Source organism: Salmo salar, chromosome 02 (assembly GCF_965601325.2).
Source record: "Salmo salar chromosome 02, fSalSal1, whole genome shotgun sequence".
Classification (NCBI taxonomy): Eukaryota; Metazoa; Chordata; class Actinopteri; order Salmoniformes; family Salmonidae; genus Salmo; species Salmo salar.
This window is the reverse complement of record NC_138292.1, coordinates 96475001-96502990: the sequence shown is the minus strand read 5'-3', so window position 1 is coordinate 96502990 and position 27990 is coordinate 96475001. Positions and strand designations below refer to the sequence as shown.

The following is a 27990-nucleotide window of genomic DNA, read 5'->3' as shown; positions in this document are numbered from 1 at the left end:
TTCCTGGAGATCTACCGTCCTGTAGGTTTTCAGTCCAACCCTCTTCCTGGAGATCTACCGTCCTGTAGGTTTTCAGTCCAACCCTCTTCCTGGAGATCTACCGTCCTGTAGGTTTTCAGTCCAACCCTCTTCCTGGAGATCTACCGTCCTGTAGGTTTTCAGTCCAACCCTCTTCCTGGAGATCTACCGTCCTGTAGGTTTTCAGTCCAACCCTCTTCCTGGAGATCTACCGTCCTGTAGGTTTTCAGTCCAACCCTCTTCCTGGAGATCTACCGTCCTGTAGGTTTTCAGTCCAACCCTCTTCCTGGAGATCTACCGTCCTGTAGGTTTACAGTCCAACCCTCTTCCTGGAGATCTACCGTCCTGTAGGTTTTCAGTCCAACCCTCTTCCTGGAGATCTACCGTCCTGTAGGTTTTCAGTCCAACCCTCTTCCTGGAGATCTACCGTCCTGTAGGTTTTCAGTCCAACCCTCTTCCTGGAGATCTACCGTCCTGTAGGTTTTCAGTCCAACCCTCTTCCTGGAGATCTACCGTCCTGTAGGTTTTCAGTCCAACCCTCTTCCTGGAGATCTACCGTCCTGTAGGTTTTCAGTCCAACCCTCTTCCTGGAGATCTACCGTCATGTAGGTTTTCAGTCCAACCCTCTTCCTGGAGATCTACCGTCCTGTAGGTTTTCAGTCCAACCCTCTTCCTGGAGATCTACCGTCCTGTAGGTTTTCAGTCCAACCCTCTTCCTGGAGATCTACCGTCCTGTAGGTTTTCAATCCAACCCTCTTCCTGGAGATCTAACGTCCTGTAGGTTTTCAGTCCAACCCTCTTCCTGGAGATCTACCGTCCTGTAGGTTTTCAGTCCAACCCTCTTCCTGGAGATCTACCGTCCTGTAGGCAGTCCAACCCTCTTCCTGGAGATCTACCGTCCTGTAGGTTTTCAGTCCAACCCTCTTCCTGGAGATCTACCGTCCTGTAGGTTTTCAGTCCAACCCTCTTCCTGGAGATCTACCGTCCTGTAGGTTTTCAGTCCAACCCTCTTCCTGGAGATCTACCGCCCTGTAGGTTTTCAGTCCAACCCTCTTCCTGGAGATCTACCGCCCTGTAGGTTTTCAGTCCAACCCTCTTCCTGGAGATCTACCGCCCTGTAGGTTTTCAGTCCAACCCTCTTCCTGGAGATCTACCGTCCTGTAGGTTTTCAGTCCAACCCTCTTCCTGGAGATCTACCGCCCTGTAGGTTTTCAGTCCAACCCTCTTCCTGGAGATCTACCGCCCTGTAGGTTTTCAGTCCAACCCTCTTCCTGGAGATCTACAGTCCTGTAGGTTTACAGTCCAACACTCTTCCTGGAGATCTACCGCCCTGTAGGTTTTCAGTCCAACCCTCTTCCTGGAGATCTACCGCCCTGTAGGTTTTCAGTCCAACCCTCTTCCTGGAGATATACCGTCCTGTAGGTTTTCAGTCCAACCCTCTTCCTGGAGATCTACCGTCCTGTAGGTTTACAGTCCAACCCTCTTCCTGGAGATCTACCGTCCTGTAGGTTTTCAGTCCAAACCTCTTCCTGGAGATCTACCGTCCTGTAGGTTTTCAGTCCAACCCTCTTCCTGGAGATCTACCGTCCTGTAGGTTTTCAGTCCAACCCTCTTCCTGGAGATCTACCGTCCTGTAGGTTTTCAGTCCAACCCTCTTCCTGGAGATCTACCGTCCTGTAGGTTTTCAGTCCAACCCTCTTCCTGGAGATCTACCGTCCTGTAGGTTTTCAGTCCAACCCTCTTCCTGGAGATCTACCGTCCTGTAGGTTTTCAGTCCAACCCTCTTCCTGGAGATCTACCGCCCTGTAGGTTTTCAGTCCAACACTCTTCCTGGAGATCTACCGCCCTGTAGGTTTTCAGTCCAACCCTCTTCCTGGAGATCTACCGCCCTGTAGGTTTTCAGTCCAACCCTCTTCCTGGAGATCTACCGTCCTGTAGGTTTTCAGTCCAACCCTCTTCCTGGAGATCTACCGTCCTGTAGGTTTTCAGTCCAACCCTCTTCCTGGAGATCTACCGTCCTGTAGGTTTTACAGTCCAACCCTCTTCCTGGAGATCTACCGTCCTGTAGGTTTTCAGTCCAACCCTCTTCCTGGAGATCTACCGTCCTGTAGGTTTTCAGTCCAACCCTCTTCCTGGAGATCTACCGTCCTGTAGGTTTTCAGTCCAACCCTCTTCCTGGAGATCTACCGTCCTGTAGGTTTTCAGTCCAACCCTCTTCCTGGAGATCTACCGTCCTGTAGGTTTTCAGTCCAACCCTCTTCCTGGAGATCTACCGTCCTGTAGGTTTTCAGTCCAACCCTCTTCCTGGAGATCTACCGTCCTGTAGGTTTTCAGTCCAACCCTCTTCCTGGAGATCTACCGTCCTGTAGGTTTTCAGTCCAACCCTCTTCCTGGAGATCTACCGTCCTGTAGGTTTTCAGTCCAACCCTCTTCCTGGAGATCTACCGTCCTGTAGGTTTTCAGTCCAACCCTCTTCCTGGAGATCTACCGTCCTGTAGGTTTTCAGTCCAACCCTCTTCCTGGAGATCTACCGTCCTGTAGGTTTTCAGTCCAACCCTCTTCCTGGAGATCTACAGTCCTGTAGGTTTTCAGTCCAACCCTCTTCCTGGAGATCTACCGTCCTGTAGGTTTTCAGTCCAACCCTCTTCCTGGAGATCTACCGTCCTGTAGGTTTTCAGTCCAACCCTCTTCCTGGTGATCTACCGCCCTGTAGGTTTTCAGTCCAACCCTCTTCCTGGAGATCTACCGCCCTGTAGGTTTCCAGTCCAACCCTCTTCCTGGAGATCTACCGCCCTGTAGGTTTTCAGTCCAACCCTCTTCCTGGAGATCTACCGTCCTGTAGGTTTTCAGTCCAACCCTCTTCCTGGAGATCTACCGTCCTGTAGGTTTTCAGTCCAACCCTCTTCCTGGAGATCTACCGTCCTGTAGGTTTTCAGTCCAACCCTCTTCCTGGAGATCTACCGCCGTGTAGGTTTTCAGTCCAACCCTCTTCCTGGAGATCTACCGCCCTGTAGGTTTTCAGTCCAACCCTCTTCCTGGAGATCTACCGTCCTGTAGGTTTTCAATCCAACCCTCTTCCTGGAGATCTACCGTCCTGTAGGTTTTCAGTCCAACCCTCTTCCTGGAGATCTACCGCCATGTAGGTTTTCAGTCCAACCCTCTTCCTGGAGATCTACCGTCCTGTAGGTTTTCAGTCCAACCCTCTTCCTGGAGATCTACCGCCCTGTAGGTTTTCAGTCCAACACTCTTCCTGGAGATCTACCGCCCTGTAGGTTTTCAGTCCAACCCTCTTCCTGGAGATCTACCGTCCTGTAGGTTTTCAGTCCAACCCTCTTCCTGGAGATCTACCGTCCTGTAGGTTTTCAGTCCAACCCTCTTCCTGGAGATCTACCGTCCTGTAGGTTTTCAGTCCAACCCTCTTCCTGGAGATCTACCGTCCTGTAGGTTTTCAGTCCAACCCTCTTCCTGGAGATCTACCGTCCTGTAGGTTTTCAGTCCAACCCTCTTCCTGGAGATCTACCGTCCTGTAGGTTTTCAGTCCAACCCTCTTCCTGGAGATCTACCGTCCTGTAGGTTTTCAGTCCAACCCTCTTCCTGGAGATCTACCGTCCTGTAGGTTTTCAGTCCAACCCTCTTCCTGGAGATCTACCGTCCTGTAGGTTTTCAGTCCAACCCTCTTCCTGGAGATCTACCGTCCTTTAGGTTTTCAGTCCAACCCTCTTCCTGGAGATCTACAGTCCTGTAGGTTTTCAGTCCAACCCTCTTCCTGGAGATCTACCGTCCTGTAGGTTTTCAGTCCAACCCTCTTCCTGGAGATCTACCGTCCTGTAGGTTTTCAGTCCAACCCTCTTCCTGGTGATCTACCGCCCTGTAGGTTTTCAGTCCAACCCTCTTCCTGGAGATCTACCGCCCTGTAGGTTTCCAGTCCAACCCTCTTCCTGGAGATCTACCGCCCTGTAGGTTTTCAGTCCAACCCTCTTCCTGGAGATCTACCGTCCTGTAGGTTTTCAGTCCAACCCTCTTCCTGGAGATCTACCGTCCTGTAGGTTTTCAGTCCAACCCTCTTCCTGGAGATCTACCGTCCTGTAGGTTTTCAGTCCAACCCTCTTCCTGGAGATCTACCGCCCTGTAGGTTTTCAGTCCAACCCTCTTCCTGGAGATCTACCGCCCTGTAGGTTTTCAGTCCAACCCTCTTCCTGGAGATCTACCGTCCTGTAGGTTTTCAATCCAACCCTCTTCCTGGAGATCTACCGTCCTGTAGGTTTTCAGTCCAACCCTCTTCCTGGAGATCTACCGCCATGTAGGTTTTCAGTCCAACCCTCTTCCTGGAGATCTACCGTCCTGTAGGTTTTCAGTCCAACCCTCTTCCTGGAGATCTACCGCCCTGTAGGTTTTCAGTCCAACACTCTTCCTGGAGATCTACCGCCCTGTAGGTTTTCAGTCCAACCCTCTTCCTGGAGATCTACCGTCCTGTAGGCTTTCAGTCCAACCCTCTTCCTGGAGATCTACCGTCCTGTAGGTTTTCAGTCCAACCCTCTTCCTGGAGATCTACCGTCCTGTAGGTTTTCAGTCCAACCCTCTTCCTGGAGATCTACCGTCCTGTAGGTTTTCAGTCCAACCCTCTTCCTGGAGATCTACCGTCTTGTAGGTTTTCAGTCCAACCCTCTTCCTGGAGATCTACCGTCCTGTAGGTTTTCAGTCCAACCCTAATTTAACACACCTGATTCTACTCATTATCTGCTCAGTAAGACCTTAACTAGCTGAATCAGATACGCTAAATTAGGGTTGGACTGAAAATCTACAGGACAGTAGATCTCCAGGAAGAGGTTTGGGCAGCCCTGATATAAGGGTTGACTTTAAAAACAGAATCCAGAAGGGTGGTAGGTGGGCGTGATGGGAAGTGACTAGCGTGCGAATATACAAAAACTAAGCAATTGCAGCTGTCTAAACAAATGGGAATATTGACCTTTTATACGAACCTTTTATGTGAACCTGTTACCTTCATGCATTTGGAAATTGCTCCCAAGGATGAACCAGACTTGTGGAGGTCAACAACAAAAAACTTCTGATGTCTTGGCTGATTTTCTTTTGATTTTCCCATAATGTCAAGCAAAGAGGCACTGAGTTTGAAGGTAGGCCTTGAAATACATCCACAATTGACTGAAATGCACCTCCAATTGACTCAAATGAATGGGAAAAAAAGAATAACGATTTTTAATGAAACCAGTTTGATCTGTTAGAGATAATGGAGGGAAGGACGGACTCAAAACCAGTTTGATCTGTTAGAGATAATGGAGGGAAGGACGGACTCAAAACCAGTTTGATCTGTTAGAGATAATGGAGGGAAGGACTGACTCAAAACCAGTTTGATCTGTTAGAGATAATGGACGGAAGGACGGACTCAAAACCAGTTTGATCTGTAGAGATAATGGAGGGAAGGACGGACTCAAAACCAGTTTGATCTGTTAGAGATAATGGAGGGAAGGACTGACTCAAAACCAGTTTGATCTGTTATAGATAATGGAGGGAAGGACTGACTCAAAACCAGTTTGATCTGTTAGAGATAATGGAGGGAAGGACTGACTCAAAACCAGTTTGATCTGTTAGAGATAATGGAGGGAAGGACTGACTCAAAACCAGTTTGATCTGTTAGAGATAATGGAGGGAAGGACTGACTCAAAACCAGTTTGATCTGTTAGAGATAATGGAGGGAAGGACTGACTCAAAACCAGTTTGATCTGTTAGAGATAATGGAGGGAAGGACTGACTCAAAACCAGTTTGATCTGTTATAGATAATGGAGGGAAGGACAGACTCAAAACCAGTTTGATCTGTTAGAGATAATGGAGGGAAGGACTGACTCAAAACCAGTTTGATAGATAGTTATTGTATCGTGTCTGGTCTCATCACATTCAGATAGTTATTGTATCGTGCAGTAGGGATTGTCTGTAGTTTATCTGATATTAACCCCCAGCAGTAGGGATTGTCTGTAGTTTATCTGATATTAACCCCCAGCAGTAGGGATTGTCTGTAGTTTATCTGATATTAACCCCCAGCAGTAGGGATTGTCTGTAGTTTATCTGATATTAACCCCCAGCAGTAGGGATTGTCTGTAGTTTATCTGATATTAACCCCCAGCAGTAGGGATTGTCTGTAGTTTATCTGATAGTGTTTTAACCCCCAGCAGTAGGGATTGTCTGTAGTTCATCTGATATTAACCCCCAGCAGTAGGGATTGTCTGTAGTTTATCTGATATTAACCCCCAGCAGTAGGGATTGTCTGTAGTTCATCTGATATTAACCCCCAGCAGTAGGGATTGTCTGTAGTTTGAACAACTCATTTTTAACCTTTGGGGTTTTTCACTTCCTTATTATTATTATGAGAAAGACAAAGAAGATGAAAAACGTTGATGTTGATTAAAAAAACACAATAACGGTCGGTTTAATTCACTACAAGATGTTCAAACATGTTTATTTATTTTTATTTTTCATTTTATTATTCCCCCAAAAAAAAAAAAATATATATATATATATATATATATATATATATATATATATATATATATATATATATATATATATATATATATATATATATATAAAAGTTTTCCCTCCAAAAAGTCTGTAATCTGAGTAAAAAAAAAAAACTGAGAGCAGTCTGGGATTTAATCCATAATGTATAATCTCTAATTAAAGGAATACAGATCATCAATGTATAAAACCACAAATGTATCAGTAAGAAAAAAGTCTTCAATGTCAAAAAAAATATCCCACTGGTGTTTCCACACCTATTCCCTTCATAGTGCACTACATAGAGAGAATAGGGCATCAGATTGGACCCCCCTTACTATCCCCTGTACTACTTAGTGCACTACATAGAGAGAATAGGGCATCAGATTGGACCCCCTTACTATCCCCTGTACTACTTAGTGCACTACATAGAGAGAATAGGGCATCAGATTGGACCCCCTTACTATCCCCTGTACTACTTAGTGCACTACATAGAGAGAATAGGGCATCAGATTGGACCCCCTTACTATCCCCTGTACTACTTAGTGCACTACATAGAGAGAATAGGGCATCAGATTGGACCCCCCTGTACTATCCCCTGTACTACTTAGTGCACTACATAGAGAGAATAGGGCATCAGATTGGACCCCCCTGTACTATCCCCTGTACTACTTAGTGCACTACATAGAGAGAATAGGGCATCAGATTGGACCCCCTGTACTATCCCCTGTACTACTTAGTGCACTACATAGAGAGAATAGGGCATCAGATTGGACCCCCCTGTACTATCCCCTGTACTACTTAGTGCACTACATAGAGAGAATAGGGCATCAGATTGGACCCCCTGTACTATCCCCTGTACTACTTAGTGCACTACATAGAGAAAATAGGGCATCAGATTGGACCTCCCCTTTACTATCCCCTGTACTACTTAGTGCACTACATAGAGAGAATAGGGCATCAGATTGGACCCCCTTACTATGCCCTGTACTACTTAGTGCACTACATAGAGAGAATAGGGCATCAGATTGGACCCCCTGTACTACTTAGTGCACTACATAGAGAGAATAGGGCATCAGATTGGACCCCTTGTACTACTTAGTGCACTACATAGAGAGAAATAGGGCATCAGATTGGACCCCCTGTACTACTTAGTGCACTACATAGAGAGAAATAGGGCATCAGATTGGACCCCCTGTACTACTTAGTGCACTACATAGAGAGAAATAGGGCATCAGATTGGACCCCCTGTACTACTTAGTGCACTACATAGAGAGAAATAGGGCATCAGATTTGACCCCCTGTACTACTTAGTGCACTACATAGAGAGAAATAGGGCATCAGATTTGACCCCCTGTACTACTTAGTGCACTACATAGAGAGAAATAGGGCATCAGATTTGACCCCTCCATATATCAGGGACCCCAAAACCACCGTCCAGTTAAGTGCATCTCCGACGGCATCAACAGTCTTCGCAGAAATCCGTTCAGGGTCGTCGTTCCGTCGTCCTGTGACCTGCTCCGCCCAACCCCGTCCTTAGAACCACACGATTTCAAATAGCAAAACGGGAAAAACACACAGTACTCTGGTTGTTACCACGACGACCTCGTTTACGACCATCAGCCTTCTCCAGCGTATCAGACTATCCTATCAGAGCAGGGTATTTAACTATCCTAATCAAAACCAGGTGAAAGTTAAAATCAGTTCATCTTGTAAGTTACGAGTAAAACATTAACAGCAGTTTAAAAAAAAAAAAACACTCTGTCTCTGAATATTCATGAGGCAGTCATTCAAACAGTCTGTCTCTCTGAATATTAATGAGACAGTCATTCACCAGTGTGTCTCTGAATATTCATGAAGCATGAAGCAATCATTCACCGGTCTGTCTTTGAATATTCATGAAGCAGTCATTCAAACAGTCTCTCTCTTTAAATATTCATGAAGCAGCCATTCGTCAGTCTCGCTCTCTGAATATTCATGAAGCAGCCATTCAACAGTCTCTCTCCCTCTCTGAATATTCATGAAGCAGCCATTCAACAGTCTCTCTCTCTCTGAATATTCATGAAGCAGCCATTCAACAGTCTCTCTCGCTCTCTGAATATTCATGAAGCAGCCATTCAACAGTCTCTCTCGCTCTCTGAATATTCATGAAGCAGCCATTCAACAATCTCTCTCTCTCTGAATATTCATGAAGCAGCCATTCCGGCTCTACTACAGTAAAGTGTTATATACACTTGACATTGGAGTCATTTAGCAGACGCTCTTATCCAGAGCAACTTACACTTTAGTCGGCTGGGGGGATTTGAACCAGCGACCTTTCCTGTGTGTGTGTGTGTGTGTTATTTGGCGGTGGGGGGAAGGTAGTAGGGGTGGAAAAGTCTCTCATGTGAACAGCTGCTGAGCGCGGCGTGCGTGTGTAGCAGTAACCGCGGGAACCGGGAGGTGAAGTAACTGACGAAGCCTTCGGGCACCTCGCCTAACGTCTCCTGGACCTCCGCTGGCAACTCATGGTAGTGGTGCTTCTACAGACGCAGAGAACGGGAAGACAGAGAGAGAGAGAGAGACAGGAAGAGAGAGAGAGAGACAGGAAGAGAGAGAGAGAGACAGGAAGAGACAGGAAGATGGGGAGAGACAGGAAGAGAGAGAGAGAGACAGGAAGAGAGAGAGAGAGAGAGAGACAGGAAGAGAGAGAGAGAGACAGGAAGAGAGAGAGAGAGAGAGAGAGAGAGAGACAGGAAGAGACAGGAAGACGGGGAGAGACAAGAAGAGAGAGAGAGACAGGAAGAGAGAGAGAGAGAGAGAGAGAGAGAGAGAGAGAGACGGGAGAGAGAGAGAGAGAGACAGGAAGAGAGAGAGACAGAGAGAGAGACAGGAAGAGAGACAGGAAGAGAGAGAGAGACAGGAAGAGAGAGAGAGACAGAGAGGGAGAGACAGGAAGAGAGGGAGAGACAGGAAGAGAGAGGGAGAGAGAGAGAGAGACAGGAAGAGAGAGAGGGAGAGACAGGAAGTTCAACACTATCCTCCAACCATTTCATCATTCACCACTACTAACTACAACACATTGTTGGAACAGCTGTAAAAGAGCAGCATGTTTCCCTTATTCCTCATGTCTCCAGTGTGAACAGGAGATGAAGACAGAAGGAGAGATAGGAAGAGAGAGAGACAGGAAGACAGAGAGAGAGACAGGAAGAGAGAGAGAGAGACAGGAAGAGAGAGAGAGTGACAGAGAGAGAGAGAGACAGGAAGAGAGAGAGAGAGAGAGAGACAGGAAGAGAGAGAGAGAGAGAGAGAGAGAGAGCAGGAAGAGAGAGCGAGAGACAGGAAGAGAGAGAGAGAGAGAGAGAGACAGGAAGAGAGACAGGAAGAGAGAGAGGAAGAGAGAGAGAGAGAGGAAGAGAGAGAGAGACAGGAAGAGAGACAGGAAGAGAGAGAGGAAGAGAGAGAGAGACAGGAAGAGAGAGAGAGACAGGAAGAGAGAGAGAGAGAGACAGGAAGAGAGAGAGAGAGACAGGAAGAGAGAGAGAGAGACAGGAAGAGAGAGAGAGACAGGAAGAGAGAGAGAGAGACAGGAAAAAGCAGCACGTTTCCCTTATTCCTCATGTCTCCTGTTTACACTGAGCGTACAAAACATTAAGAACACCTTCATAATGTAAATACGTTTTTTCTGTTTTTTTTTATATTTTCTATACATTTGCAAAAATATATAAAAACGTGTTTTCTCGTTGTCATTATTGGGTATTGTGTGTAGATTGATGAGGATTTTTTTCTTATTTAATCTATTTTAGAATAAGTCCGTAAAGTAACAAAATGTGGAAAAAGTCAGGGGGTCTGAATACTTTCTGAATACACTATATATATATATATATAACAGATATACCTTATTTCTCATGGCTCGGAGCAGGTCTCTGACTGAGTTCCCTTTATACGTCCTGAACTTCCTCAGGTCTGGAGAGAAAACACAGAGACAGAGAGATGAGTGTTACCTGTCTGGTGTGTGTTATCTGTAACTGTCTGGTGTGTGTTACCTGTAACTGTCTGGTGTGTTATCTGTCAGGTGTGTTACCTGTCTGGTGTGTGTTACCTGTCTGGTGTGTGTTACCTGTCTGGTGTGTGTTACCTGTAACTGTCTGGTGTGTGTTACCTGGAACTGTCTGGTGTGTGTTACCTGTCTGGTGTGTGTTACCTGTCTGGTGTGTGTTACCTGTCTGGTGTGTGTTACCTGTCAGGTGTGTGTTACCTGTCTGGTGTGTGTTACCTGTCTAGTGTGTTACCTGTCTAGTGTGTTACCTGTCTGGTGTGTGTTACCTGTCTGGTGTGTGTTACCTGTCTGGTGTGTTACCTGTCAGGTGTGTTACCTGTCTGGTGTGTGTTACCTGTCAGGTGTGTGTTACCTGTCTGGTGTGTTACCTGTCTGGTGTGTTACCTGTCTGGTGTGTTACCTGTCTGGAGAGGAACAGAGATGTGCATCCTCCAGTTGGTTCGTACTACGGCTCTACCAGCCGTCTCTAGTCTGACCACCAAGGAGCCATCTGGAGCTTCCTTCTCTATACGGTCGCTCACATCCTAACACACACACACACACACACACACACAATCACACAATCACACGCACACACAATCACACACACACACACACACACAATCACACAATCACACACACACACACACACACACACACACACACACACACACACACACACACACACACACACACACACACACACACGGTTAAAACACCATAGTACTGTCAATGGGGTCATCCACTGAAATATAAGGTGGAAAGAAGGTAAGAAAGGAAGGAAAGAAGGAAAGGAAACAAAGAAGGAAAGGAATTAAAGTCAGTTTTCTTGTTTTTTGTATAGTGTTCACTTTGTTCTATTAAAATTCTAATGATGAACACATCCTCTGCTGCACCTTGGTCTACTTCCACAGACAGCCGTTACAGGTAGGGGTAGAGAGGTAGAGGTAGAGAGGTAGAGAGGTAGAGGTAGAGGTAGAGAGGTAGGGGTAGAGAGGTAGAGAGGTAGAGAGAGAGGGGTAGAGGTAGAGAGGTAGAGAGGTATAGAGGTAGAGAGGTAGAGCTAGGGGTAGAGGCAGAGAGGTAGGGGTAGATGTAGAGGGGTAGAGGTAGAGAGGTAGAGGTAGAAGTAGGGGTAGAGAGGTAGAGAGGGAGAGGTAGAGAGGTAGAGGTAGAGAGAGAGGGGGAGAGGTAGAGAGGTAGAGGGGTAGAGGTAGAGGGGTAGAGGTAGAGCTAGAGAGGTAGGGGTAGAGGTAGAGGTAGAGGTAGAGAGGTAGGGGTAGAGGTAGAGGTGGTAGGGGTAGAGGTGTAGGGGTAGAGGGGTAGAGGTAGAGAGGTAGCGGTAGAGAGGTAGGGGTAGAGGTAGAGAGGTAGAGAGGTAGGGGTAGAGGTAGAGAGGTAGAGGTAGGGGTAGAGGTAGAGGTAGAGAGGTAGAGGTAGAGAGGTAGGGGTAGTGGTAGAGAGGTAAAGGTGGAGGTAGAGAGAGAGGGGTAGAGGTAGAGAGGTAGAGAGGTATAGAGGTAGAGAGGTAGAGCTAGGGGTAGAGGCAGAGAGGTAGGGGTAGATGTAGAGGGGTAGAGGTAGAGAGGTAGAGGTAGAGAGAGAGGGGGAGAGGTAGAGAGGTAGAGAGGTAGAGGTAGAGGGGTAGAGGTAGAGCTAGAGAGGTAGGGGTAGAGGTAGAGCGGTAGGGGTAGAGGTAGAGAGGTAGGGGTAGAGGTAGAGGTAGAGGTGTAGGGGTAGAGGTGTAGGGGTAGAGGGGTAGAGGTAGAGAGGTAGAGGTAGAGAGGTAGGGGTAGAGGTAGAGAGGTAGAGAGGTAGGGGTAGAGGTAGAGAGGTAGAGGTAGGGGTAGAGGTAGAGAGGTAGAGGTAGAGAGGTAGGGGTAGTGGTAGAGAGGTAAAGGTGGAGGTAGAGAGAGAGGTAGAGGTAGAGAGGTAGAGGTAGGGGTAGAGGTAGAGAGGGGTAGGGGTAGAGGTAGAGAGGTAGGGGTAGAGGTAGGGGTAGAGGTAGAGAGGTGGGGTAGAGGTAGAGAGGTAGGGGTAGAGGTAGGGGTAGAGGTAGAGAGGTAGGGGTAGAGGTAGAGGTAGAGAGGTAGGGGTAGAGGTAGGGGTAGAGGTAGAGAGGTAGGGGTAGAGGGGTAGAGGTAGAGAGGTAGAGGTAGGGGTAGAGGGGTAGAGGTAGAGGTAGGGGTAGAGGGGTAGGGGTAGAGGTAGGGGTAGTGGTAGAGGGGTAGAGGTAGAGGTAGAGAGGTAGAGGTAGGGGTAGAGGGGTAGAGGTAGGGGTAGAGGTAGAGAGGTAGGGGTAGAGGTAGGGGTAGAGAGGTAGGGGTAGAGGTAGGGGTAGAGAGGTAGGGGTAGAGGTAGAGGTAGGAGTAGAGGTAGGGGTAGAGGTAGAGAGGTAGGGGTAGAGGTAGAGAGGTAGGGGTAGAGGTAGGGGTAGAGGTAGGGGTAGAGGTAGAGAGGTAGAGAGGTAGGGGTAGAGGTAGGGGTAGAGGTAGAAAGGTAGGGGTAGAGGTAGGGGTAGAGGTAGAGAGGTAGGGGTAGAGGTAGGGGTAGAGGTAGAGAGGTAGGGGTAGAGGTAGAGGGGTAGGGGTAGAGGTAGAGAGGTAGAGGTAGGGGTAGAGGTAGGGGTAGAGGGGTAGAGGGGTAGAGGTAGAGGGGTAGGGGGAGAGGTGTAAAGGTAAAGGTAGAGGTAGGGACAGGGGTAGAGGGGTAGGGGTAGAGGTAGGGGTAGAGGTAGAGGTAGGGGTAGAGGTAGAGGGGTAGGGGTAGAGGTAGAGGGGTAGAGGTAGAGGGGTAGAGGTAGAGGTAGGGGTAGAGGTAGAGAGGTAGAGGTAGGGGTAGGGGTAGAGGGGTAGAGGTAGGGGTAGAGGTAGAGAGGTAGGGGTAGAGGTAGGGGTAGAGAGGTAGGGGTAGAGGTAGAGGTAGGAGTAGAGGTAGGGGTAGAGGTAGAGAGGTAGGGGTAGAGGTAGAGAGGTAGGGGTAGAGGTAGAGAGGTAGGGGTAGAGGTAGGGGTAGAGGTAGGGGTAGAGGTAGAGAGGTAGGGGTAGAGGTAGGGGTAGAGGTAGAAAGGTAGGGGTAGAGGTAGAGAGGTAGGGGTAGAGGTAGAGAGGTAGGGGTAGAGGTAGAGGTGTAGGGGTAGAGGTAGAGAGGTAGAGGTAGGGGTAGAGGTAGGGGTAGAGGTAGAGGGGTAGGGGGAGAGGTGTAAAGGTAAAGGTAGAGGTAGGGATAGGGGTAGAGGGGTAGGGGTAGAGCTAGGGGTAGAGGTAGAGGTAGGGGTAGAGGTAGAGGGGTAGGGGTAGAGGTAGAGGGGTAGAGGTAGAGGGGTAGAGGTAGAGGTAGGGGTAGAGGTAGAGAGGTAGAGGTAGGGGTAGGGGTAGGGGTGTAGAGGGGTAGGGGTAGAGGGGTAGGGGTAGAGGGGTAGGGGTAGAGGTAGAGAGGTAGAGGTAGAGGGGTAGGGGTAGAGGTAGGGGTACAGGTAGAGGGGTAGGGGTAGAGGTAGTGGTAGAGGTAGGGGTAGAGGGGTAGAGGTAGAGGGGTAGGGGAGGTACCTGGAAGAACTGCAGTTGTTTATCAGGGCTCCAGAAGAACGGGTGTTTAAGAATAGAGGAAGTGGAGGGGCGGGACTCCGGATCGCCGCTGATCATTCGCTCTATCAGGTCCCGCGCTATGACGTCATCTGACGGACACACAGCACAGCCAATTAGAACCTCCCCCCTGTCCCTACCCAGCTCTCAATCAGAATCACAGAAAACCTCAAGAGTCTCTAAACGAAAGACGACACACCCACCGTGCACGTCTTCCAGGAAGTGAGTGAGGAAGTACTCCCCGGTCAGGATGTTAGCTTGGCGTCGTAGCGTGTCGCCAAACGGGTGCTGCCCTCTACTGACCACGTAGTAGAAAACACAGCCAGCTGAGAACACGTCCACAGCCTGGTCACAACGGGTCTGGAGAAAAACAACACGATTATACTAGAACACAGGAAGAAGTATTATAGTAGTAGTAGTATTATAATAGTAGTAGTATTATAGTAGTAGTATTATAGTAGTAGTATTATTATAGTAGTAGTAGAACACACTAGAGACAGAGAGGGAGTAGTATTATAGTAGTAGTAGTACATACTAGAGAGAGGGAGGAGTAGTATTATAGTAGTAGTAGAACACACTAGAGAGAGGGAGGGAGGAGTAGTATTATAGTAGTAGTAGTATTATAATAGTAGTAGTATTATAGTAGTAGTATTATAGTAGTAGTATTATAGTAGAAAACACAGCCAGCTGAGAACACGTCCACAGCCTGGTCACAACGGGTCTGGAGACAAACAACACTATTATAGTAGAACACAGGAAGAAGTATTATAGTAGTAGTAGTAGTATTATAGTAGTAGTAGTATTATAGTAGTAGTAGAACACACTAGAGACAGAGAGGAGTAGTATTATAGTAGTAGTATAACACACTAGAGAGAGGGAGGAGTAGTATTATAGTAGTAGTAGTATTATAGTAGTAGTATAACACACTAGAACACAGGAAGTAGTATTATAGTAGTAGTAGAAGTATTATAGTAGTAGTATTATAGTAGTAGTAGTATTATAGTAGTAGTAGTAGAACACACTAGAGACAGAGAGGGAGTAGTATTATAGTAGTAGTAGTATTATAGTAGTAGTAGTACATACTAGAGAGAGGGAGGAGTAGTATTATAGTAGTAGTAGAACACACTAGAGAGAGGGAGGGAGGAGTAGTATTATAGTAGTAGTAGTATTATAGTAGTAGTATTATAGTAGTAGTAGTAGAACACACTAGAGAGAGGGAGGGGTTTTATTATAGTAGTAGTAGTATTATAGTAGTAGTAGTATTATAGTAGTAGTAGAACCCAGTAGAACAAACTGAACTGAATTCTTTCAGGTCACAGAGGATGGAAAGATATCAAAACCTTATATTATTTACACGCTCTGTGTGTGTGTGTGTGTGTGTGTGTGTGTGTGTGTGTGTGTGTGTGTGTGTGTGTGTGTTGTATCTCTCACCGGGTTGTTTCCCGGTGTGTCCAGCAGTACTTCCGGGGCGATCCACCCCTCTGTCCCCGGTATCCCCGAGCGGAGAGAGAAACTAGTCCTTCCCTCAGGGATCTTTTTACACAGGCCAAAGTCTGATATCAGCGCTCTCACCCGCCCCAGGGGCCCTGGCTGAGACAACAGGATGTTACGAGGCTTCAGATCCCTGTGGACTGGAGACCGGAGAGAGAGATGGAGAGATGGAGAGAGAGAGAGAGAGAGATGGAGAGAGATGGAGAGAGAGATGGAGAGATGGAGAGAGAGAGATGGAGAGAGAGATGGAGAGAGAGAGAGATGAAGAGAGAAATGGGAGAGATGGAGAGAGAGATGGAGAGATGGAGAGAGAGGGATGGAGAGAGATGGAGATGGAGAGAGAGATGGGAGAGAGAGATGGGAGAGAGAGATGGAGAGAGAGATGGGAGAGAGATGGAGAGAGAGATGGGAGAGAGATGGGAGAGAGATGGAGAGAGAGATGGGAGAGAGAGATGGGAGAGAGATGGGAGAGATGGGAGCGAGATGGGAGAGAGAGATGGGAGAGATAGATGGAGAGATGGAGAGAGAGAGATGGGAGAGAGAGATGGAGAGATGGAGAGAGAGATGGAGAGAGAGAGATGGAGAGATGGAGAGAGAGATGGAGAGAGAGAGATGGGAGAGAGAGATGGGGGAGAGTGGTGGAGAGATGGAGAGAGAGCGAGATGGAGAGAGAGATGGAGAGATGGAGAGAGAGAGAGAGAGAGAGAGAGATGGAGAGAGATGGAGAAAGAGAGATGGAGAGAGAGAGATGGAGAGAGAGAGAGATGGAGAGAGAGAGATGGAGAGAGAGAGAGAGAGAGAGAGAGAGAGAGAGAGAGAGATGGGAGAGAGAGATGGAGAGATGGAGAGAGAGAGAGAGAGAGAAGTTAACTGAGTCCAAGTCCTGTCAAGAGTCCCTTGTGTTTGAGTCTTATATATCTATAGACACACCTGTTTACTGTAGTGAGGACATCAAAACTATGAAATAACACATATGGAATCATGTAGTAACCATAAAAAGTATTAAACAAATCTAAATATATATTATATTTTATATTCTTCAAAGTAGCCACCCTTTGCCTTGATGACAGCTTTGCACACTCTTGGCATTCTCTCAACCAGCTTCACCCAGAATGCTTTTACCACAGTCTTGAAGGAGTTCCCACATATGCTGAGCACTTGTTGGCTGCTTTTCCTTTCACTCTGCGGTCCAACTCATCCCAAACCATCTCAATTGGGTTGAGGTCAGGTGATTGTGGAGGCCAGGTCATCTGATGCAGCACTCCATCACTCTCCTTCTTGGTCAAATAGCCCTCACACAGCCTGGAGGTGTGTTGGGTCATTGTCCTGTTGAAAAACAAATGATAGTCCCACTAAGCGCAAACCAGATGGGATGACGTATCGCTGCAGAATGCTGTGGTAGCCATGTTGGTTAAGTGTGCCTTGAATTCTAAATAAATCCCTGACAGTGTTACCAGCAAAGTACCATCACACCTCCTCCTCCATGCTTCACGGTGGGAACCACACATGCGGAGATCATCTGCTCACCTCTGCATCTCACAAAGACACGGCGTTTGGAACCAAAAATCTCAAATTTGGAAACATCAGACCAAAGGACAGATTTCCATTGGTTTAATGTCCATTGCTCGTGTTTCTTGGCCCAAGCAAGTCTCTTCTTCTTCTTATTGGTGTCCTTTAGTAGTGGTTTCTCTGCAGCAATTCAACCATGAAGGCCTGATTCACACAGTCTCCTCTGAACAGTTGATGTTGAGATGTGTCTGTTACTTGAACTCTGTGAAGCATTTATTTGGGCTGTAATTTCTGAGGCTGGAAAACTCCAATGAACGTATCCTCTGCAGAAGAGGTAACTCTGGCTCTTCCTGTCCTGTGGCGGTCCTCATGAGAGCCAGTTTCATCATAGTGCTTGATGGTTTTTGCGACTGCACTTGAAGAAACTTTCAAAGTTCTTGAAACTTTCCCGCATTGACTGACCTTCATGTCTTTAAAGTAATGATGGACTGTTGTTTCTCTTTGCTTATTTGAGCTGATCTTGCCATAATATGGACTTGGTCTTTTACCAAATAGGTCTATCTTCTGTATACCACCCCTACCTTGTCACAACACAACTGATTGGCTCAAACGCATTAAGAAAGAAATAAATTCCCCAATTTAACAAGACACACCTGTTCATTGAAATGCATTCCAGGTGACTACCACATGAAGCTGGTTGAGAGAATGCCAAGAGTGTACAAAGCTGTCATCGAGGCAGGGTGGCTACTTTGAAGAATCTCAAATATAAAATATATTTTGATTTGTTTAACACTTTTTTTTGTTTACTACATGATTCGTTATGTGTTATTTCATAGTTTTGATGTCACTAATATTCTACAATGTAGAAAATAGTAAAAAATAAATAAATACCATTGAATGAGTAGCTGTGTCCAAACTGTTGACTGGTAGTGTATGTTGGGTGAGTGGAGGTGACTGAGACCAGACAGACAGACAGACAGACAGACAGACAGACAGACAGACAGACAGACAGACAGACAGACAGACAGACAGACAGACAGACAGACAGACAGACAGCTGTATTTTAGTACCTATGTTTAGTGAGTGGAGGTGACTGAGACAGACAGACAGACAGACAGACAGACAGACAGACAGACAGACAGACAGACAGACAGACAGACAGACAGACAGACAGACAGACAGACAGCTGTATTTTAGTACCTATGTTTAGTGAGTGGAGGTGACTGAGACAGACAGACAGACAGACAGACAGACAGACAGACAGACAGACAGACAGACAGACAGACAGACAGACAGACAGCTGTATTTTAGTACCTATGTTTAGTGAGTGGAGGTGACTGAGACAGACAGACAGACAGACAGACAGACAGACAGACAGACAGACAGACAGACAGACAGACAGACAGACAGACAGACAGCTGTATTTTAGTACCTATGTTTAGTGAGTGGAGGTGACTGAGACCACACATGGTCTGTTGCAGTACAGTAACGGGGCTGAGACCAACGTGGCACGACGGATCTTCCACATACTGGGGACAGCAGAGAACACACAGGTTATACACACTACATACACAATACCAGGTTATACACACTACATACACAATACCAGGTTATATATAGACACTACCAGGTTATATACACACTACCAGGTTATATATACACACTACCAGGTTATATACACACTACCAGGTTATATATACACACTACCAGGTTATATACACACTACCAGGTTATATATATACTACCAGGTTATATATACACACTACCAGGTTATATATACACACTACCAGGTTATACACAGTACCTACCTGTTGTAGCGTAGCAGCACACAGTTCTATAGCGATGTAGGTGAATAGTTTGTCTCTCTCAGTGCAGTAGTATCTGATGACGTTTGGATGTTCGTCCGACTCCCGGAGCAGCTGGACCTCTCGCTCTGCGACGTCAAAACATTCTGGGAGGATCCGCTTCACAGCCACCAGACGGCCGTCAAAACGGCCCCTGGAAGATTTCATATGTCAGGACTAAATCACGAATATATAATGACTAGATCATGAATATATAATGACTAGATCACGAATATATAATGACTAGATCACGAATATATAATGACTAGATCACAAATATATAATGACTAGATCACGAATATATAATGACTAGATCATGAATATATAATGACTAGATCACGAATATATAATGACTAGATCATGAATATATAATGACTAGATCATGAATATATAATGACTAGATCATGAATATATAATGTCTAGATCATGAATATATAATGACTAGATCAAGAATATATAATGACTAGATCATGAATATATAATGACTAGATCATGAATATATATATAATGACTAAATTATAACTAGATCATGAATAAATGACTAAATTATGAATATATAATGACTAAATTATAACTAGATCATGAATAAATAATAGCAAGATCATGAATATATAATGACTAGATCATAACTAGATCATGAATATATAATGACTATATCATGAATAAATAATGACTCAATTATAACTATATCATTAATAAATAATGACTCAATTATATATATTATGAATAAATAATAACTAAATTATAACTAGATCATGAATAAATAATGACTATTTCATGAATATATAATGACTATATCATGAATATATAGTGACTAGATCATAGCTAGATCATTAATAAATTATGAATAAATTATAACTAGATCATGAATAAATTATAACTAGATCATGAATAAATAATGACTATTTCATGAATATATATATTGACTACATCATGAATATATAATAACTAGATCATGAATAAATAATATTGTTATGAATAAAACGTCCCCAATACAATGCAGAGAGTTATAAAATATCTGTCCGGGGGAGGGGAACCCCAGCTCCACTAAAACCATTGGCCAACTACGTTTCATTTTCAAAAGGGATTGTTAAATAAACGTTATAACTGTTGCTGTGATATCATCTCCTCTTGAAGAGCGGTAGTCAGAAATTACATATTTCCAATAATTCTACATTTAAGTTTAAATTAATTGAAGTTATAAAGCAAGAAACTGCATTGCTTTTTCATGATCAGTAAAACATCAATGGATGGAATACTGACCGGAAGACAAAGGTTCCTTCGGTTCCATGTCCCAGAATCTCTGATGGACAGAAGGAGATCTTCCCCACCTCCACCTCCTCTATCCCTCCATCTGAGAGAGAGAGAGAGAGAGAGGGGAGAGAGAGAGGGAGGGGGAGAGAGAGAGAGAGGGGGAGGGGGAGAGAGAGGAGGAGAGAGAGAGAGGGGGGGAGGGAGGGGGGAGAAGGGAGAGAAGGAGGGAGAGAGAGAGGGGGAGAGAGAGGAAGAAGGAGAGAGAGGGAGAGAGAGGGGGAGGGAGGGAGGAGAGAGAGAGAGGGGGAGGGGGAGAGAGAGAGGAGGGAGAGAGAGAGAGAGAGAGGGGGAGGGGGAGAGAGAGGAGGAGAGAGAGAGAGGGGGAGAGGGAGGGGGAGAAGGGAGAGAAGGAGGGAGAGGGAGAGAGAGGGAGAGAGAGGGGGTGAGGGAGGAGAGAGAGAGAGAGAGAGGGGGAGGGGGAGAGAGAGAGGAGGGAGAGAGAGAGAGAGAGAGAGAGAGAGAGAGAGAGGGGGGAGGGGGAGAGAGAGGAGGAGAGAGAGAGAGGGGGGGAGAGGGAGGGGGAGAAGGGAGAGAAGGAGGGAGAGAGAGAGAGAGGAGGGAGAGATGAGGAGAGAGAAGAAGAAGGAGAGGAGGGAGAGCGAGAGAGAGAGAGGGGAGAGAGGGGCAGAGAGAGAGGTATAGAGAGAGAGGTAAGAGAGAGGGGGAGAGAGGGGAGAGAGAGGAGGAGAGAGAGAGAAAGAGAGGAGGGAGAGAGAGGAAGAAGGAGAGGAGGGAGAGAGAGAAGGAGAGGAGGGAGAGAGAGAGGGGGAGAGAGAGGAAGAAGGAGAGGAGAGAGAGAGAGGGAGAGAGAGGGGGAGAGAGAGGGGGAGGGAGGAGAAATGAGAGGAGGGAGAGAGAGCGAGAGAGGAGGGAGAGAGAGAGGGGGAGAGAGAGGAAGAAGGAGAGGAGAGAGAGAGAGGGAGAGAGGGGGAGAGAGAGGGAGAAAGAGAGGGAGAGAGGAGGGAGAGAGGGAGGGGGGAGAGAGAGAGGAGGGAGAGAGAGAGAGAGAGGGAGGGGGAGAGAGAGGAGGAGAGAGAGAGGGGGAGAAAGGGGCAGAGAGAGAGGTACAGAGAGAGGTAAGAGAGAGGGGGAGAGAGGGGAGAGAGAGGGGGAGAGAGGGAGAGAGAGAGGGGGAGAGAGAGGAAGAAGGAAAGGAGAGAGAGAGAGGGGGAGAGAGAGAGGGAGAGAGAGAGGGAGAAAGGACCTTAGAAAGATTCTAACAGTGTAATTCAAGTATCTGCCACTTGTGTGTGTGTGTGTGTGTGTGTGTGTGTGTGTGTGTGTGTGTGTGTGCGCGTCTCACCATGTGTGTGCCGCGTTCCAGCGGATCCGTTCCTAGCCACAGCGTCACTACTGTTACCGGGCGAGCCAGAGAGAGGAGGGTCCACAGCGGACGGCTGTGAGTCTGCAGACTGGGTCTGGGCTCCAGGAGAGGGGGTGCCTGGGAAAAGGGGTGTGGTGTCTGCTGGAGGAAGGGGTGTGTCTGCAGAAGAGGGCGTGTCTAGCAGGTGTTGGAGGCGGGATTCCAACGCTTCGTCCAACTGCTGCCTCTGGTCATTCTGCTGCTGGGTTACACGCTACACACACACACACACACACACACACACACACACACACACACACACACACACACACACACACACACACACACACACACACACACACACACACACACACACACACACACACACACACACACACACACAGTGCATTCGAAATGACCCCTTGACATTTTCAAACTTGTTCTAAAATGTATATATTTTTTTTAAATGTTCTCATCAATCTACACATAAAAACTCTTTGGCCTGAATGCCAAGCTTCAAATCTGGAGGAAACCTGGCACCATCCCTACGGTGAAGCATGGTGGTGGTGGCAGCATCATGCTGTGGGGATGTTTTTCAGCGGTCGGACTGGGAGACTAGTCAGGATCGAGGGAAAGATGAACGGAGCAAAGTACAGAGAGATCCTTGATGAAAACCTGCTCCAGAGCACTCAGGACCTCAGACTGGGGGCGAAGGTTCACCTTCCAACAGGACAACGACCCTAAGCACACAGCCAAGACAACGCAGGAGTGGCTTCGGGACAAGTCTCTGAATATCCTTGAGTGGGCCAGCCAGAGCCCGGACTAGACCCTGATTTAATATGTTTGGAGAGACCTGAAAATAGCTGTGCAGCGACACTCCCCATCCAACCTGACAGAGCTTGAGAGGATCTGCAAAGAAGAATGGGAGAAACTCCCCAAATACAGGTGTGCCAAGCTTGTAGCATCATACCCAAGAAGACTCGAGGCTGTTATTCGCTGCCAAAGGTTCTTCAACAAAGTACTGAATAAAGCGTCTGAATACTTATGGAAATATAAAAACCTTTTTCACTTTGTCATTATGGGGTAGTGTGTGTAGATTAATGAGGGGGGAAAAAAACAATTTAATCCATTTTAGAATAAGCCTGTAACGTAAACAAATGTATATAGCGCAAACTAATTGGGCGAACTCAGTGAAGTTCAATCACAATCCTGGAGGAAGTGGTGCGCAGCTTAGAAGAAACATTGATGCCGAGCAGCTGCCATATCAGGCGGTGATGGAACCGTTCAGGATGCTCTCGATGGTGCAGCTGTAGAACCTTTTGAGGATCTGAGGACCCATGCCAAATCTTTTCAGTCTCCTGAGGGAGAAAAGGTGCCCTCTTCACGACTGTCTTGGTGTGTTTGGACAATGATTATTTGTGAGGTGGAAATCAAGGAACTTGAAGCATGTGACCCACTCCACTACAGCCCCGTTGATGTGAATGGGGACATGCTCGGCCCTCCTTTTCCTGTAGTCCACGATCAGTTAGTTTGTCCTGCTCACATTGAGGGAGATGTTGTTGTCCTGGCACCACACTGCCAGGTCTCTGACCTCCCTTTAGGCTTTCTCATCGTTGTCGGTGATCAGGCCTACCACCGTTGTGTCGTCAGCAAACTTAATGATGGTTTCGGAGCCGTGCGTGGCCACGCAATCATGGGTGAAACGGGAGTACAGCAGGAAGCCCATCAGGAAGTCCAGGATCCAGTTGCAGAGGGAGGTGTTTAGTCCCAGGGTCCTTAGCTTAGTGATGAGCTTTGAGGGCACTATGGTGTTGAACGCTGAGCTGTAGTCAATGAACAGCATTCTCACATAGGTGTTCCTTTTGTCCAGGTGGGAAAGGGCAGTGTGGAGTGGCAATAGAGATTGCGTAATCTGTGGATTTGTTGGGGAAGTATGCAAATTGGAGTGTCTAGGGTTTCTGAGATGACGGTGTTGATGACCAGCCTTTCAAAGCACTTCATGGCTACAGACGTGATTGCTACAGGGTGGTAGTCATTTAACCTGTTAGGGCTAGGGGGCAGTATTTGCACGGCTGGATAAAAAAAATGTACCCGATTTAATCTGGTTACTAATCCTACCCAGTAACTAGAATATGCATATACTTATTATATATGGATAGAAAACACTCTAAAGCTTCTAAAACTGTTTGAATGGTGTCTGTGAGTATAACAGAACTCATTTGGCAGGCAAAACCCTGAGACATTTTCTGACAGGAAGTGGATACCTGATGTGTTGTATTGACTTTAAACCTATCCCATTGAAAAACACAGGGGCTGAGGAATATTTTGGCACTTCCTATTGCTTCCACTAGATGTCACCAGCCTTTACAAAGTGTTTTGAGTCTTCTGGAGGGAGATCTGACCGAACAAGAGCCATGGAACGATGATGGCCCTTTAGACACCTTGCGCGCGAGTTCATGTTGGGTACCCTCGTTCCAATACGTTATAAAAGAGTATGCATTCGTCCACCTTGAATATTATTCATGTTCTGGTTAAAAAAGGCCCTAATGATTTATGCTATACAACGTTTGACATGTTTGAACGAACGTAAATATATTTTTTCCCCTCGTTCATGACGAGAAGTCCGGCTGGCTTAGATCATGTGCTAACAAGACGGAGATTTTTGGACATAAATGATGAGCTTTTTTGAACAAAACTACATTCGTTATGGACCTGTGATACCTGGAAGTGACATCTGATGAAGAGAATCAAAGGTAATGGATTATTTACATAGTATTTTCGATTTTAGATCTCCCCAACATGACGTCTAGTCTGTATCGCAACGCGTATTTTTCTGGGCGCAGTGCTCAGATTATTGCAAAGTGTGATTTCCCAGTAAGGTTATTTTTAAATCTGGCAAGTTGATAGCGTTCAAGAGATGTAAATCTATAATTCTTTAAATGACAATATAATATTTTACCAATGTTTTCTAATTTGAATTATTTAATTTGTGGTGTTGACTTGACTGACGGTTATTGGAGGGAAACGATTTCCTCAACATCAATGCCATAGTAAAACGCTGTTTTTGGATATAAATATGAACTTGATAGAACTAAAAATGCATGCATTGTCTAACATAATGTCCTAGGAGTGTCATCTGATGGAGATTGTAAAAGGTTAGTGCATCATTTTAGCTGGTTTTATGGTTTTGGTGACCCTGTCTTTGAATTGACAAAACATTACACACAACTCTTGTAAATGTACTGTCCTAACATACTCTAAATTTATGCTTTCGCCGTAAAACCTTTTTGAAATCGTAAAACGTGGTTAGATTAAGGAGATGTTTATCTTTCAAAGGGTGTAAAATAGTTGTATGTTTGAAAAATTTGAATTTTGACATTTATTTGGATTCAAATTTGCCGCTCTTGAAATGCACCTGCTGTTGATGGAGTGCACCACGGGGGGGACGCTAGCGTCCCACCTAGCCCATAGAGGTTAAGCAGGTTACCTTGGCGTTCTTGAGCACAGGGACTATAGTGGTCTGTATGAAGCATGTTGGTATTACAGACTTGGTCAGGGAAAGGTTGGAAATGTCAGTGAAGACACTTGACAGTTGGTCAGCGCGTGCTCTGAGTATGCGTCCTGGTAATCCGTCTGACCCTGGCGTCCTTGTGAATGTTGACCTGTTTAAAAGTCTTACTCACATCGGCTATGGAGAGCATGATCACACAGTTGTCCTGAACAGCTGGTGCCCTCATGCATGGTTCAGCGTTGCTGGCCTCAAAGCAAGCAAAGAAGGCATTTAGCTCATCTGATAGGCTCGTGGCTGGGCAGCTCGTGGCTGGGTTTCCCTTCATATTCCGTAATAGTTTGCAAGCCCTGCCACATCCGACGAGCGTCAGAGCCGATGTAGTAGGATTCAACCTTAGTCCTGTATTGACACTTTGCCTGTTTGATGGTTCGTCTGAGGGCATAGCGGGATTCATTATAAGCGTCCGGATTAGTGTCGCGCTCCTTGAAAGCAGCAGATCAAGCCTTTAGCTCAATGCAGATGTTGCCTGTAATCCATGGCTTCTGGTTTGGATATGTACGTACGGACACTGTGGGGACGACGTCATCGATACACTTATTGATGAAGCCAGTGACTGATGTGGTGTACTCCTTAACGCCATCGGACGAATGCCGGCACATATTCCAGTCTGTGATAGCAAAACAGTCCTGTAGTTTAGCATCAGCGTCATCTGAACACTTCTGTATTAAGCGAGTCACAAGTACTTCCTGTTTGAGTGCTTACTCGTGAGCAGTAATCTAAAAGCTAGACTTATAGTCAGATTTTCCAAATGGAGGGCGAGGGACGCATCTCTGTGTGTGGAGTAGAGGTGGTATTGAGTTTTATATGTGTCTCTGTGTGGAGTAGAGGTGGTACACACAGAGACACATATAAAACATCTCATCTAAATGAATTACCACCATCTAAATGAATTACCACCATCTCATCTAAATGAATTACCACCATCTAAATGAATTACCACCATCTAAATGAATTACCACCATCTAAATGAATTATCATCATCTCATCTAAATGAATTACCACCATCTAAATGAATTACCATCATCTAAATGAATTACCACCATCTAAATGAATTACCACCATCTAGATGAATTACCATCATCTAAATGAATTACCACCACCTAAATGAATTACCACCATCTAAATGAATTACCACCACCTAAATGAATTACCACCATCTAAATGAATTACCACCATCTAAATGAATTACCACCATCTAAATGAATTACCACCATCTAAATGAATTACCATCATCTCATCTAAATGAATTACCACCATCTAGATTAATTACCATAATCTCATCTAAATGAATTAACATCATCTAGATGAATTACCATCATCTCATCTAGATGAATTACCATAATCTCATCTAAATGAATTACCACCATCTCATCTAAATGAATTACCACCATCTAAATGAATTACCACCATCTAAATGAATTACCACCATCTAAATGAATTACCACCATCTCATCTAGATGAATTACCACCATCTAAATGAATTACCACCATCTCATCTAAATGAATTACCACCATCTAAATGAATTACCACCATCTAAATGAATTACCACCATCTCATCTAAATGAATTACCACCATCTAAATGAATTACCACCATCTAAATGAATTACCACCATCTAAATGAATTACCACATGTAAATTAATTACCACCATCTAAATGAATTACCACCATCTAAATGAATTACCATCATCTAAATGAATTACCATCATCTCATCTAAATGAATTACCACCATCTAGATGAATTACCATCATCTCATCTAAATGAATTACCATCATCTAGATGAATTACCATCATCTCATCTAGATGAATTACCATCATCTCATCTAAATGAATTACCACCATCTCATCTAAATGAATTACCACCATCTAGATGAATTACCACCATCTAAATGAATTACCACCATCCAAATGAATTACCACCATCTCATCTAAATGAATTACCACCATCTAGATGAATTACCACCATCTCATCTAAATGAATTACCACCATCTCATCTAAATGAATTACCACCATCTAGATGAATTACCATCTAGATGAATTACCATCATCTAAATGAATTACCATCATCTCATCTAAATGAATTACCACCATCTAAATGAATTACCACCATCTCATCTAAATGAATTACCACCATCTAAATGAATTACCATCATCTAGATGAATTACCATCATCTAGATGAATTACCATCATCTAGATGAATTACCATCATCTCATCTAAATGAATTACCACCATCTCATCTAAATGAATTACCACCATCTCATCTAAATGAATTACCACCATCTCATCTAAATGAATTACCACCATCTAGATTAATTACCACCATCTCATCTAAATGAATTACCACCATCTAAATTAATGTAAAATTAAAATCTTGCCGGTCACATACTAACCTGTGGATAAGTCAGAGCGAAGGCAAGCCATCCTCCCAGCAGTAGAGACAGTATCACCACGGTAACAGGGTCCTGGTATATATAGTCGGGCAGGACAGAGGACAACCCTGATCTTGATCCCGCTCGGGTCCTTCTGCTTCCGCTGGGACCCAAACCACCAGGACCCCCTCCAACACCGTGACCTACTGACTGGAACTAAAGAGGAGGGGAGGAGGGGGGGTACAGGGTGAGAGGTCAGGGGTCACCACCAGGACCCCCTCCAACACCGTGACCTACTGACTGGAACTAAAGAAGAGGGGAGGAGGGGGGGTACAGGGTGAGAGGTCAGGGGTCACCACCAGGACCCCCTCCACCACCATGACCTACTGACTGGAACTAAAGAGGAGGGGAGGAGGGGGGTTCAGGTTAAAGGTTAGGGATTAGAGGTCAAAGGTCA

At 45.7% G+C, this 27990-nt stretch overlaps 1 protein-coding gene across 4 annotated transcripts in view; it reads right to left on the bottom strand.

Annotated features, from left to right (window-relative positions):
* Positions 1 to 6664: 6664 nt before the first annotated feature.
* The window catches only part of ern2 (endoplasmic reticulum to nucleus signaling 2), a 45340-nt gene continuing 24014 nt past the window's right edge, over positions 6665 to 27990 (bottom strand). Inside the window, exons 13-23 of one of the 4 annotated variants that reach the window (XM_082968368.1) lie at positions 27555 to 27749; positions 21590 to 21851; positions 20236 to 20326; positions 18937 to 19126; positions 18561 to 18657; positions 15560 to 15759; positions 14332 to 14488; positions 14093 to 14220; positions 10966 to 11089; positions 10404 to 10471; positions 6665 to 9048 (exon numbers count right to left, since the gene is read on the bottom strand). In XM_082968368.1, the coding sequence (XP_082824494.1) occupies positions 8866 to 9048; positions 10404 to 10471; positions 10966 to 11089; positions 14093 to 14220; positions 14332 to 14488; positions 15560 to 15759; positions 18561 to 18657; positions 18937 to 19126; positions 20236 to 20326; positions 21590 to 21851; positions 27555 to 27749 (1695 nt within the window). In that variant the 3' untranslated portion in view covers positions 6665 to 8865. Of the gene's footprint in view, positions 9049 to 10403; positions 10472 to 10965; positions 11090 to 14092; positions 14221 to 14331; positions 14489 to 14646; positions 14850 to 15559; positions 15760 to 18560; positions 18658 to 18936; positions 19127 to 20235; positions 20327 to 21589; positions 21864 to 27554; positions 27750 to 27990 lie in introns of those variants that run through there. The other 3 variants (XM_082968371.1, XM_082968366.1, XM_082968372.1) reach the window with 3 other exon arrangements.